Raw genomic sequence first — 12,354 nt, 5'->3', positions numbered from 1 at the left:
ATGCTCCTTATTGGAACTCATTTAGGCTGGCCATGCATGTTTAGTTTATAGAAGTTAAATGAATAGATCTTTGAAGTCTATGGTCTCGTACTGCTACTTACACTATAGAGTTCATGGAGGTCAATACAATCAAGATTAGGTTGATTTCTTTGGAAGGGGCTGGCTAGATCTTGAAGGATATTAAGTTGATTTGTGAACAATTTGTTAGTATACCTCTTTTTTTTTTTCTTTTTTTGGTTTCTTTTAAGATATAATTGTGTTGCTCTAGCTCTTGCTAGTGTTACAACTTGCAAAAGAGAATGAGGAGGTCATTGTTTGATCCTTTTTTCTCTTTTCAATCATATAGCATGATATTAAATGAATAAAGTCTACTATCGTTTCTTCTAAAAAAAAAATCGTATAAAAAAAACTAGAATCTTGAATAATTTATGAATAGAGAAAGAAATCCAATTAATTCGCAAAGAAAAATTCTAAAGCCACAAAATTTTTTACAAATTGCTAATGTGATCAGTGGCGGCTTTAGGAATTTTTTTAGAGTGGTCACTAAAAAATTTAAATTACCACAATATTTTTTTTGGGACCATTTTTTAACGAAAAATGAAATTAGAAATTATTTTTATTGAATAGGTTGGATGAACTACAAATTTTATCTTTTTGTATTATAATAGGTTTTTTGTTGAATAATTTTTTCACTTGTTGTTGTTTGATCTTGTCTTGTTTTTGTTTGGTTTTATATTTGTTGTTATTTGAGCTAATATTTATTGTCCTTATTTAATCTTTAAAAAAAAAAAAACAAGGATTAAGAATTATGTTTGGAAGCAAAATTAATTTTGGAGTAATGCTACGTTCACAATATTTTTACAATAAATCTTATGGAAAAAGCTAATTAGAATCAGTAATAGCTTACTACATTAGATTTGTTGTAAAATTATTGTGAAAATGTTGTGAACGTAGTAGTACTATTCTTACTTTTTTTGAACCCAAATTCTTGTAATTCTCAACTTAGGGTGTTCAAAACTTTTATTAGGGTGGTCAAAATAGGTTATTTTAGTATATAATAATATTTTTAGCAAGTGTATATCTACATTTTTTTGCAAGTCAGGTGGTCCTGTGACCACCTTGGTTTGCATGTATAGCCGTCACTAAATGTGATGAGTGGTTACTGGTAAGTAAAAAATGATATTAATGATGTTTTCATAGGAGAACAAATAAAAAATTTTGAGATCAATAATTTGTAAAAATATTATAAAATAATTCGTGACTGTAACGTTATTTGGTTGGTTGGCAAATGAGCAGGTCATCAAGTATTCCTACAAATTTGGAGATACCAAATACCACCAATATTCTTCGGACGTAAATAAGTACGGCCATCCAAACTATGGAAATACTAAAACATGAGGCTATGAGATACGGATACCATCACCATGCTATGGTGAATTGGACACATTCTAGTAATTTTAGCACCCACACAGCTCTGCATGTATATTATTGATTGGACAGTCTTCCTAGATTCTAAAATCGGTTATGTATATTAGGGATTGTACATTCTTAGCAAATCAAAAAAAATTCTTTCTAATTATAACTTATGAGATTCCCATAATTCTATATGTATTTATATGTGGTTGCTTAGGTACCTGAATGAATCGCTCTGTGGCTTGGATTGGATATTGGAAGGCCTAGATTGTTGGGTCTTCCAGACATTGCCTAAGAGTTGAACCTTTTGGCTGGTAGAGATAACAAGAAGCAAAACATGGCTCCGAATATGAAAGAGGAAGAGGCAGCAAGGCAGAAGGAAATCGATGATTGGCTTCCGATCACTGCCAATAGGAATGCCAAATGGTGGTACTCGGCTTTCCACAATGTCACCGCCATGGTTGGCGCCGGTGTTCTCAGTCTGCCTTCTGCCATGGCACATCTTGGATGGTAAATATGTCTTTTTCTTCTTCTTTTTTCATCTCTAATCAGTATTTGGTAATCATTGTTTTTCTAATAATAAACACGGTGAATGTGGATACGAAAAGCTTGTTTCATGTCTAATTAGTAATTTTGATAGTATTTGGTTTCTAGATTCTGTGCAAAAATCATGTTTGTCTAATAATAAACATCGTAAATATGGGCCTAGCTAGAAAGTTTTTTTCGTCTCTAATTAGTATTTTTATAGCATTTGGTTTTTGGCTTATGTGCAAAAATCATGTTTGTTTAATCATAAACATGGTGGACATGGATATAAATATGAAAAGTTTGTTTCCTGTCTAATATAATTAGTATTTTGATAGTATTTAGTTTTTGGATCCTGTGCAAAAATCATGTTTGTCTGATAATAAACATGATAAATGTGGACATGGAAAGTTTGTTTCTTGTCTAATTATTATTTTTATAATTTTTGGTTTTTGGCTTATGTGCAAAAATCTTGTTTTTTTAATCATAAGCATGGTGGATACGGATATGGAAACTTGTTTGGTGTCCATGGATGGAGTTATATATGGAGCCCAATTTTTTTTTTTAAATATTAGTATATTAATAGGTACTAATTTTAGCAATTTTGTTCAATAAAATTACACTTTGCCCTCTTTAACAAGGCCATCAATTTTTTTAAGAGTAATGTTATAACCACAAACTTTTTCACAATATTTTAACAAATTATTGAAGTAGCAAATTCTTATTGGTTCGCACTTTTGCATCACTTTTTATATATCGATAACCACTCATTATATTAGCAATTTATAAAAATTTTGTAGTTTTAGCATTTTCCACTTTTTAAAGGCCATAAAAAATTAATAGATTAAATCTAAAACAAAATATACAAGCTAAAAAAAATTAAACCCAAATAGCCTATTTTTATTCCAAAACAAACAACCTGACCTTTTAAAAAGTTTTAAACAAAAATCCTTCTTGGTTAAGCAGTTAATTCAAAGGTTGAAACCGCCGTACACAATCTCCCCTAACTCTAAGTCTTGACTCCGTCCTTGTTTGTGTCTAGTTTAATTAGTATTTTGATAGTATTTGGTTTTTGGGGTTTGCGCTAATTTGATGTTTGTCTGGTAAACAGGGTAGATGGTACCTTTCTTTCATATTTAATTAGTGTCTGTTTGGTTTGCGTTTTGGACAAATGCGTTAGCATCTGGTTTTTTTTTTACCGGCACCTGGTGCACTGGTCATAGGACCTGAACAATGCATCAAGGCAAATAAATAGTGCACTGTTCATGTGAAAAGTAATTGGAATTTATTTTTTTCATCGTTTTCAGTTTTCAGTAAAATAAGCGGTATCCTAACACACACTTAGTATATTTTGATAGTATTTCATTTTTAGCGAAAAAGAATACATATAGTCTATCTTGATTAATTTGTTGAGAATTCATAATAAACCTTAGAGTTTTGAGAGTCAAACTTTGGTTGTTATAATTGTTATAGTATTTCATTCCTGGGCTTTGCACAAATTGTCTCAAAAACAAAAACGTGATTATTATGACTTTACTGGTAGAATAATTATGAAGTGTGCTTTTTTTTTTTTTTAAATAAAAAAAGAACAATTATTTTAAAAGATGTCCATAAAAATTTTAGTTTTTGCTTGGATGAATATCTAGTCAATGTCTTAGAAACAAAATACTTGTAACTTCTTGTACCTTCAAAAAAAATTTTCCTGTCCTTTCGTTTTTCCCAATGTTTGAAGGGTTAAAACTTTGCAAGGGATTGTTCAAAAGAATATTTGAATAGGTATAGGTTTTCTTTTCCTCTATTCTGATAATCATAATGTTAGATAGGTGTCTCAACCTATGATTTTGTTCCTGATCATTTCTGGGTATATAAACGCTAGAAATTAATTAAATTTTTGCTACTGTTTTCAACAGAACAGATCGGTAGTTTGCTAATACATCATTCCAACCAAATGATTTTTTTTTTTTGGAATAATAGGGGACCTGGTGTCACTGTCCTTTTTTTGTCATGGGTGATCACCTTCTACACTCTATGGCAAATGGTTGAGATGCACGAAATGGTTCCAGGTAAGCGGTTTGATAGGTACCATGAGCTTGGTCAGTATGCCTTTGGTGAAAAGCTTGGACTTTGGATTGTGGTGCCTCAACAGCTAGTTGTTGAAATTAGTACAGACATTGTGTACATGGTCACTGGAGGGAAATCATTGAAGAAGTTCCATGACATAGTTTGTCCCAATTGCAAATCTATCAAGACCACTTACTTCATCATGATTTTCGCTTCTGTGCACTTTGTTCTGTCTCATCTCCCCAACTTCAACTCTATTTCCGGTGTCTCACTGGCTGCAGCAGTCATGTCCTTAACGTAATATACAAACTATCCACGTTAACATTACCTGAAAAGTCTATGTACATCATTGAAACTTATAGATTAAAGTATTTTTTTTCAACCCCTTTTGGGGGGATGTTGTTGTTTTGCAGTTACTCAACTATTGCTTGGACAGCTTCTGCTGCAAAGGGTGTTCAACCAGATGTGGACTATGGTTACTCGGCCAAAAGCGCATCTGGAGTCACTTTTAACATCTTCACCGCCTTGGGTGATGTAGCATTTGCCTATGCTGGTCACAATGTGGTTTTGGAAATCCAAGCAACAATCCCTTCTACTCCAGAGAAACCTTCGAAGGGCCCCATGTGGAAGGGAGCGGTAGTTGCATATATCGTTGTGGCCCTTTGCTACTTCCCTGTTGGTCTGATCGGGTACCGGATGTTTGGAAATTCTGTTGAGGACAATATCCTCTTGTCACTACAGAAACCTAATTGGCTTATTGCAGCAGCTAACATGTTTGTTGTTATCCATGTCATTGGAAGCTACCAGGTGCGTTTCAACATTTCATGTTTGAATATTGCCAATTTTCTGTCAAAACTGAGTATTAAGATCCTCTCCATTTGAAATTAATCTATTTCATGGTTCAGATTAAATATTACTAGTCTAAAGTTGTCTCCAATACCAAGTCATTTATAAATTTAAAATAACATGACAGTCTACACATTATTAGATCCTGAAAATATAGTCTTAACCATGAAATGGAGAAGATCATGTTCTCAAAAGTAATTGATAATATAACAGAGTTTGTTTTGTCAGTCATTATTATTAACCAGACCGTTGAAAACCACAGATATTTGCTATGCCAGTATTTGACATGATGGAAACTTTTCTGGTGAAGAAATTGAAGTTCAGACCATCTTATTTACTCCGATTTATCATTCGCAATTTATATGTTGGTAAGTGTGCACTCCTCTGTCTCTCTCTCAAATGAATTCCGATTGCATGTTTCAGTTGGTAGTATTACTAATTGTTTAACTCTACCTTTTTTGCATGATAATTCATCTCTCTTTTTTTCTTTCACTCTGTTTTTGACTGCAGCGTTTACAATGATGGTCGGGATAATATTCCCTTTCTTCGGTGGCCTCCTTGGTTTCTTTGGAGGACTTGTTATGGCCCCAACAACATACTACGTAAGCAAAGGATTCTTCTTTCCTTCCTAAACCATTTCAAAATACTACAACCTTAATAAAATGGACTGCTTATTATTCTTAGTTCATAGAAAATAATCCAATAGAATGCTAAAGTTGTTTATGTTCTTAAATTTTTGCAGCTCCCCTGCATCATGTGGCTCATCATCTATAAACCCAAGCGTTTCAGCTTTACTTGGATAGCCAATTGGGTATGTTAAAAATTGCTTTATATATCACACACCAAAACGAATTTTGTGTTATTCCTTTTTGCTACTTTTTCTTATTTCTTAACATGATTTTGTTTTAACTTGCATTTCAGATCTGCATTGTGCTTGGGGTGGCATTGATGGTTGTAGCACCTATTGGTGGACTAAGGACTATCATCCTTCAAGCCAAGGATTACGAGTTCTTCTCATGAACTAAAATTGGCATTAGTCCAATTTTCACCAAATTTGCCTGAACCCATTTGTCATTAATCAAATATTGATTACCAAAAACCAATGCTTCCAAAGCGACTACTGTGGACGCCCCAAAAGAGAAAAATCTGGGCCAGGAAGAAGAAAATGCTTGTTTAGGGCTTTTTCCCCTTCTTTTTGGTTTATCACACATTGAGTTCTTAGCGACATAACTCTTTGTGTGCATGTTTTTCTAGGGTAAGGTGTGTGAGTCTCTTTTTCTTATTTTTATTTTAGGAGTCGCCACCAACAATTGGATTTGTATTAGGTGTGATTGGTTAGCTATTTGTCTAATTCTTTTTTAAGTTACCTAATTAACTAAACCAATTTTAAGGGATTCGAACCAAAGATCTTACACTGTTTATCCAAAGGATAGTACCTCATTTTAATTTAATTCTAGCGTTATATTTTTAGTGAAGAAATAAAATAATTGGCATTTCATTTTGGAAAATGGTTTTGTATGAGTATTTATTTATTTATAAAGTAGCATGTAAATATTTATTTCAATGATTTATTTAAAAAGAAATCATATGATATATATATATATATATATATATATATATATATATATATATAGCATGTGAGAAACATTTTACCATGTCGCAAGAAATAATATATACAATAGCATGTGAATATTTATATACTATATATTTTACATGATTATTACAACGTAAAAATAAAAGAGAGGGAGTAGGAAGAATATTACCTTGTTGTCATCCACCATATTTTTCTTATTTTATCATGCATAAAACACAATATAAAGAAACATTAGTGCCAAGAAGGGAGGGAATCATGTAAGCTTGATTAGTGCCTGTTGGTTCAATAAAATTGAACTATAGGCACAAATCTCTAAAAGATGCAATTCTAAGAAGAAATTTTTAAACAATGCTAGAAGAATTTAAAACTTACCAAAATGGAGATGTACAAATTATTTTGAAAAGATTGTTTTAAAAAAATGTTTGTTTGAAGAGAAACAAGGTTGCACTTTTTTGTGAAAGACTTAAAAGATTTTTTTTTGTTCTAATAAAAAGGATTTTTTTTTTTTTTTTTTACTTCAAACCCCAAAAAAGAAATAAGTAAAGTTCCATTGTTGAGTGAGAAATGGAAAATTCACAGAAAGTTACAATCCCCACCATGTAATAGTGCACCTACATGTCTTCATCGACATTGTTTTCCAATCGGAAGACCAAGAGCTAACTATCGAGACTTTGGGTTATCCGGACACATACTTCGTGAAATGGTTCAAGCGTGTTAGTTGCCTGAAGCAACAAGGTCAAGTTAGTAAGCATTAAAACGAGTTTAGAGAAAAGAAGTTGAAAGAAACACTTTTTTTGGTGATTTTTTTTAATAAAAGAGAAAATTAAAAAAATAAAATAGAAACCATGGCTTTTATTATAATTAAAAAACAAAAGGAAGTTTCAACTTTATATTTTTGTAAAAAAGGATAAAAGTTTTCTTTTGAATAGGCAAAGCTTGAAATTGAGAATTTCCTTGTAAAACAATATATTTGTTTTTTGAAAAGGGTTTTGGAGAAAAAGAGTGCCCATTTTTTATTTTTATATAAAGGAGGGGGATCCGAAAATTCCATAGTTTTTGTTAAAAAAAGGTTTGTTTTGAAAATCGTTTTGCAAGGATACCAATTTTGAGAAAAAAGAAAAGAAAAGAGAATCATGGGAAAAATTGATTTAAAAGTTTCTTGGGATTTTCTTTTAAAGAAGAAAGGCTTGGAATAAAAAATCTCATGGTTTTTATTTTGATGATAAAGTTTTGAGAAAAAGGGGGTTTTGTTTGAAATATTTTTTTTTTGTAAAAATAAAATTAATTCTGAAAAATAGTTGGGGAAAAGGTAAAGAAAAGTTTCATGGGTTTTTTTTTTTTAAGAAAAAAAGATTAAAAATCCCATGATTTTTATAGAAAAAGGAAGCTTGTTTTGAAAGCGTGTTTTTGTAAAGAAAAAAATTTTGGTGCAAAAAGAAATTAAGGAGAGAAATGTTTCAAAAAAATTTCATGGGTTTTATTTTTAGAGAAAGAAAGAAGTAAGGATCACAAAAATCCCATGATTTTTTTTTTTGAAGAAAAAAACAATGTGTCAAAAAATCATTTCCTCTTAAAAACTTTGCTTATTCAAAAGTTTTTTTTTTTTTTAAGGCCTCTTAACGTAGTAAAAGAAAATCATTTTTGGAAAGAATGAAATGGTTTTTATTTTATTTTATTTATTTTATTTAAGAAAAGCTTTGCCTTTAAGATAAAGAAGACTTTTGTTTTTAAAATCATTTTTTTTAAAGGAAGTAGTTTTGAAACCATTTTCTTTTAGAAAAACACACTTTAGAGATTTGTTTACTCAAGCTATTATTTTATGGCAACAATGTATATGAGAAAGAACATAGAGCAACAATGTAAAGTGCATTAAAAGTAAAGGAATTTAAATACAAGACGTAAAAATAAATTGCTTGGAAATGTGAAGACAATAAAAGTAAAGTGCTAGCTAGGAATTTAAAGGCACGGAAAGTACATGCTTCTCGGAATTTTTTTTTTTTAGGGATTTCTCCTAAATAAGCTTTAATCTTGCGAAAGCCTTATGGATTCCTTATCAATAGAATAAATGAGAGTAAAAGCTATCACCATTCTCTAGGCATCATACCCATATTGTGCTTAAAAGGTTTAGAACTCATTTAGGAAAAATGAGTAGAAAATATTTTTGGGTGATGAGAGAGAGAGGAACATAATAATATAGCACGATATGTGTGTGTGTGTGTGTGTGTGTCTCTCTCTCTCTCTCTCTCTCTCTCTCTCTCTCTCTCTCTATATATATATATATATATATATATATATATATATATATTGTTAAGATTCCTAGAAAAGATGAGTTCTTCCCCCTAGGAGTATTCTCATATAGTGTCTAGGAAGAGGTTTATAACCCATCTAGGAAACCCACCAGCATTCAACAATACAACAATATATACACATAGATATGAACATCAAGATAAACAAAGGAACAAATAAACAACAAATATATATACAACTTAGGGCAATAAATATAAGGCAAGCAACATAAAGATAGAGCAAGGAATTTAAAAAAAGAATGTAAAGAGACAATGAATAAAAAGAACACACACACACACATACACACACAATGTTATGATGTTAAGGAAAAGAGAAAAGGAGAATGCGTATAGCTATATGGAAGGTAACCCATTCCCTTACAACTTACCCACTTACTAAAAAAAGGTTTTTTCTTATGAAGGAAAAGAGGGGCTAGAAATTTTGAGAGTGGTTTCCTAGGGAAAAATGAGAGAAAGAGAGAGAAATTTCTATCCTAAAGAATTTTTGAGTATTTTTTTTTTTTTGTAGTGTATCTAGTGTATTGTTCTATATTTTTTTTCCAAAAGAGAGGGGATTATATGTAGTGGAACGAGGGAATAAGTGAAGGTGTTGCCAAAACACCTTCACATATCTGCCTGGTAGTAAGCGGTCATTTGATGGTGTTCTGGCAACACCATTATATGGTTCCCTACTTTTCCCTCAAATTTTCTTATTTCGTCTTTTTCTCAGTTTCTAGTCTGATTTTTGTGCTACTATTTGGAGCCCTTTCTGAACTCCGAGTTCTTCAAACTTAATATCCTTAGAAAGCTCTGGATGTCTAGTTTTAATAGGCTCTAGCCTTGTTTGATTTGGAGTTACGGTTGTTAAGATAGTGTCTGGAAGAGGGGTGACGCAGTGTAGGAAATTTTGCGACACTTTTCTTGAAAATTTTTTTTCTTTTAATTTGATAGATATCATCGAGCCCTTTTTGTGAGGGGTAGTTGAGACATCATACTTCAATTTGGTCCAATCGGATTGGTGCAATTGTTGCTCAATTGGTACATGTTAAGTTACAGTTTTTCACATAACATTTATGTTGGCTTTATTCTATGACAAAAAAGTGTTGTAATTGCATTAATTTATTTTCTTATATTTTGTGGAATTTTAATGTATTGGGTTTAGTATTAAATTAGTGAAGATTGCTCAAGACAATGAAGTTCGTGACTTGCTCGCAACTGACTCGTGAGTGGAAAACTTGCGAAAGGTCACATGAGGAGCACATATTAGGAGCTTAAGAGTCAAGTGCTCGACTATATTTCATGAGTCACTTTGTGACTCAGGCTAAGTCGTGAGTGATCCGTGAAACTCTTTGCCTGGAGGATTTTAAATGTGACTTTCCTACTCTTTACCCATATTATACATACCCTCATTACCCAAAAAAGGAATCTATTTAGAAGAAAACTCTAGAGAGGTTTTTACAACACACCTACCTTATTAGAGAGAGCTGCTCATCCTTAAGTAAGAAATCCTTGTAGTCTCTTTTCTTTCTCTTTCCCATTGTTATACCTTAAGAGGAGATTTGTACCCAAATACAACACACACCTATTCAGAGTGTAGAGAGTGTTTTGGAGTTTGAGAAGCATTTGGAATTTGCCAAAAAAAGCTAGTGAGGCTTGACGGATGTAATCAGGAGGTATTGCAGGATTTGGATAACTAGTGAAGATAAGACTCAAGAAGTCTGCTAGTACTTGGAGCTTGGAGGGCTCAAGTACATTGGATAGATTAGACTTAGAGGGTCTTTTTAATATCCTTGCACTCCAACTTATTCACTAGTGGATCAATTTTGTTAGGGACATATTCAATGTAATTGGCTAATCCTTTGACAAAATGCACTTTACTTGTAATTGGGTAGATCTAGGATGGTTTAAGACTTTAAGAAATATGTTCAAGTCAAGTGTTAAAGCCATGTAAATCTGTCCAAGAAACAAGTGAAGAAGTGTTGTTCATTAAAATTTGACAGATGTCTCGACAGAAGCATATCTATCAAGGATTAATGTTGAAGCGCGACAAAAGCTCGACATAACCTGTATCTATCGAGAATTATGAAATCAGATTTTCCAGATCTGATTACACGCATATCCTTGAGTATTTGTGTAGTGTTTCTTTTCTCACAATCCTAGATATATATATATATATATATATGGATTATTTTAAGAGCCGTCTCAAGGTCTTTGAGTATCCTTACATGCATATTGTAACCGGAGACAGAAATTGCTCTAGTTCATCTTTCTCTCTGTAGAAGTTACTACGTCTTTGCGCCAAGAGTTTTGTGACCAAAGAGCTTCTTGATCTTCATATTGATGAACTGAAAAAATTTACAGCCAACATCTTCCTCAAGTTAGTGTGTTAGTCACGTACTAGGATCCATGCATCATTGGTTAGTCATGTACTGGGATTCGTGCATTAAAAGGAGATTGTCTCTACTATACAAATCCAATTCGGTATTGGGTAAGGGTTCAACTGTAGGTTGGTATTAGGTATTGGGATTCCTTTTCTTGTAATCGCTTGTTTTGATAATAGTGGATTCTCAGATTTTGATTTAGAGGGTCGTGGAGAGGTTTTTTGCCGAGTTCTTTGGTTTTCTCTTTGATAATATGTCTCGGTGTTATCTTATGTTTGCATCTCTCTTCCCTTACTCTTTAAGATTTATATTTGTTGTTGCTTTCTTGTGGTTATAGCTTAAAAAGTAGTTTCGGTTTTATTGCGACTCATTTACTCTTGTTCCGCACTTAATTAAGTTAGAGTAAAAGCATCTAAGCCGTTGTTTAAAATTAAGAGTCTAAATTGGCTATAGTGCTTCACACTATTTGAGCTTCCAATTGGTATTAGAGCGGGTACCCTTGTGTTGGTTTAATTACCTAAGTGTGATCCTTGACCCTTTGTTTTATTTGCCACGGATAGTGCTTTGTATGCTTCTTTGCAAGTTTTGCATGATGTTGATTGTAACATGCCATGTGTTTGAGAAAATGCTTCTATGAGTGATTATCCTCATGCTTGTGATGACATGTTACATGACTCTTTGGGTGTTGTTAAAATCCCAAACTTCAAGCTCTTGAAGTTTTGGAAATATGTGAATCATGTTAAGAACATATGTCATTTAGAATTGGTTAATCCTATGACAAAACACACTTTTCTTGTAATTGGGTAAATCTAGGATGTGTTTAATACTTCAAGGAACAAGAGTTCAAGTCCAAGTATTGAAACCATGCAAATCTGTCCAAGAAACAAGTGAAGAAATGCCGGATTTTAAAGCTCGACAGATAGCATCTATCGAGGTTTAAAAGGGATCTTTAACCCGATGCTCAACAGCTTCTCGATAGATAACCTATTTATCGAGATTTACAAAAATTAGTTTTTCAGATCTGATTTCACACATATCCGTGTATACTTGTTTGGGCTTTCTTTTTTTACAACGTTAAACATATATAAGGATTATTTTAAGGGCCGTCAAAGGTTGCGCAAGTGTGAGACAAAGTTTTGTTCATGCAAATTGTGACTGGAAATATAATTTTTCCTAGTTTATCTTTCTCTTGAAGAAGCTACTGTGTTTATACACCGTAGGGTTTTGTAACCAAGGAATTTCGTGATCT

General features: G+C 32.4%; 1 protein-coding gene across 1 annotated transcript; it reads left to right on the top strand.

The window, feature by feature from the left end:
* The first annotated feature begins 1,750 nt into the window (after nucleotides 1–1,750).
* LOC142629607 (lysine histidine transporter 1-like) lies at nucleotides 1,751–6,091 on the top strand. Its single transcript, XM_075803619.1, has 7 exons — nucleotides 1,751–1,923; nucleotides 3,913–4,296; nucleotides 4,413–4,806; nucleotides 5,108–5,213; nucleotides 5,356–5,447; nucleotides 5,588–5,656; nucleotides 5,767–6,091. Exons 1-7 carry the CDS (start codon nucleotides 1,751–1,753, stop codon nucleotides 5,863–5,865), a joined length of 1,317 nt encoding a protein of 438 aa, XP_075659734.1. The 3' UTR covers nucleotides 5,866–6,091.
* Nucleotides 6,092–12,354: the final 6,263 nt, after the last annotated feature.

Source organism: Castanea sativa, chromosome 3, assembly GCF_040712315.1.
Source record: "Castanea sativa cultivar Marrone di Chiusa Pesio chromosome 3, ASM4071231v1".
Lineage (NCBI taxonomy): Eukaryota > Viridiplantae > Streptophyta > Magnoliopsida > Fagales > Fagaceae > Castanea > Castanea sativa.
The sequence above is the reverse complement of the archived record's forward strand: the minus strand, read 5'-3'. Positions and strand labels throughout refer to the sequence as shown.

Excerpts from the sequence above, each read along its gene's own strand:
- LOC142629607 (XM_075803619.1), top strand. The coding sequence starts at position 1,751 with ATGGCTCCGAATATGAAAGAGGAAGAGGCAGCAAGGCAGAAGGAAATC. Across the intron at positions 5,448-5,587 it reads TGGCCCCAACAACATACTAC|CTCCCCTGCATCATGTGGCT; the intron begins GTAAGCAAAGGA and ends AAATTTTTGCAG. Across the intron at positions 5,657-5,766 it reads TTACTTGGATAGCCAATTGG|ATCTGCATTGTGCTTGGGGT; the intron begins GTATGTTAAAAA and ends CTTGCATTTCAG.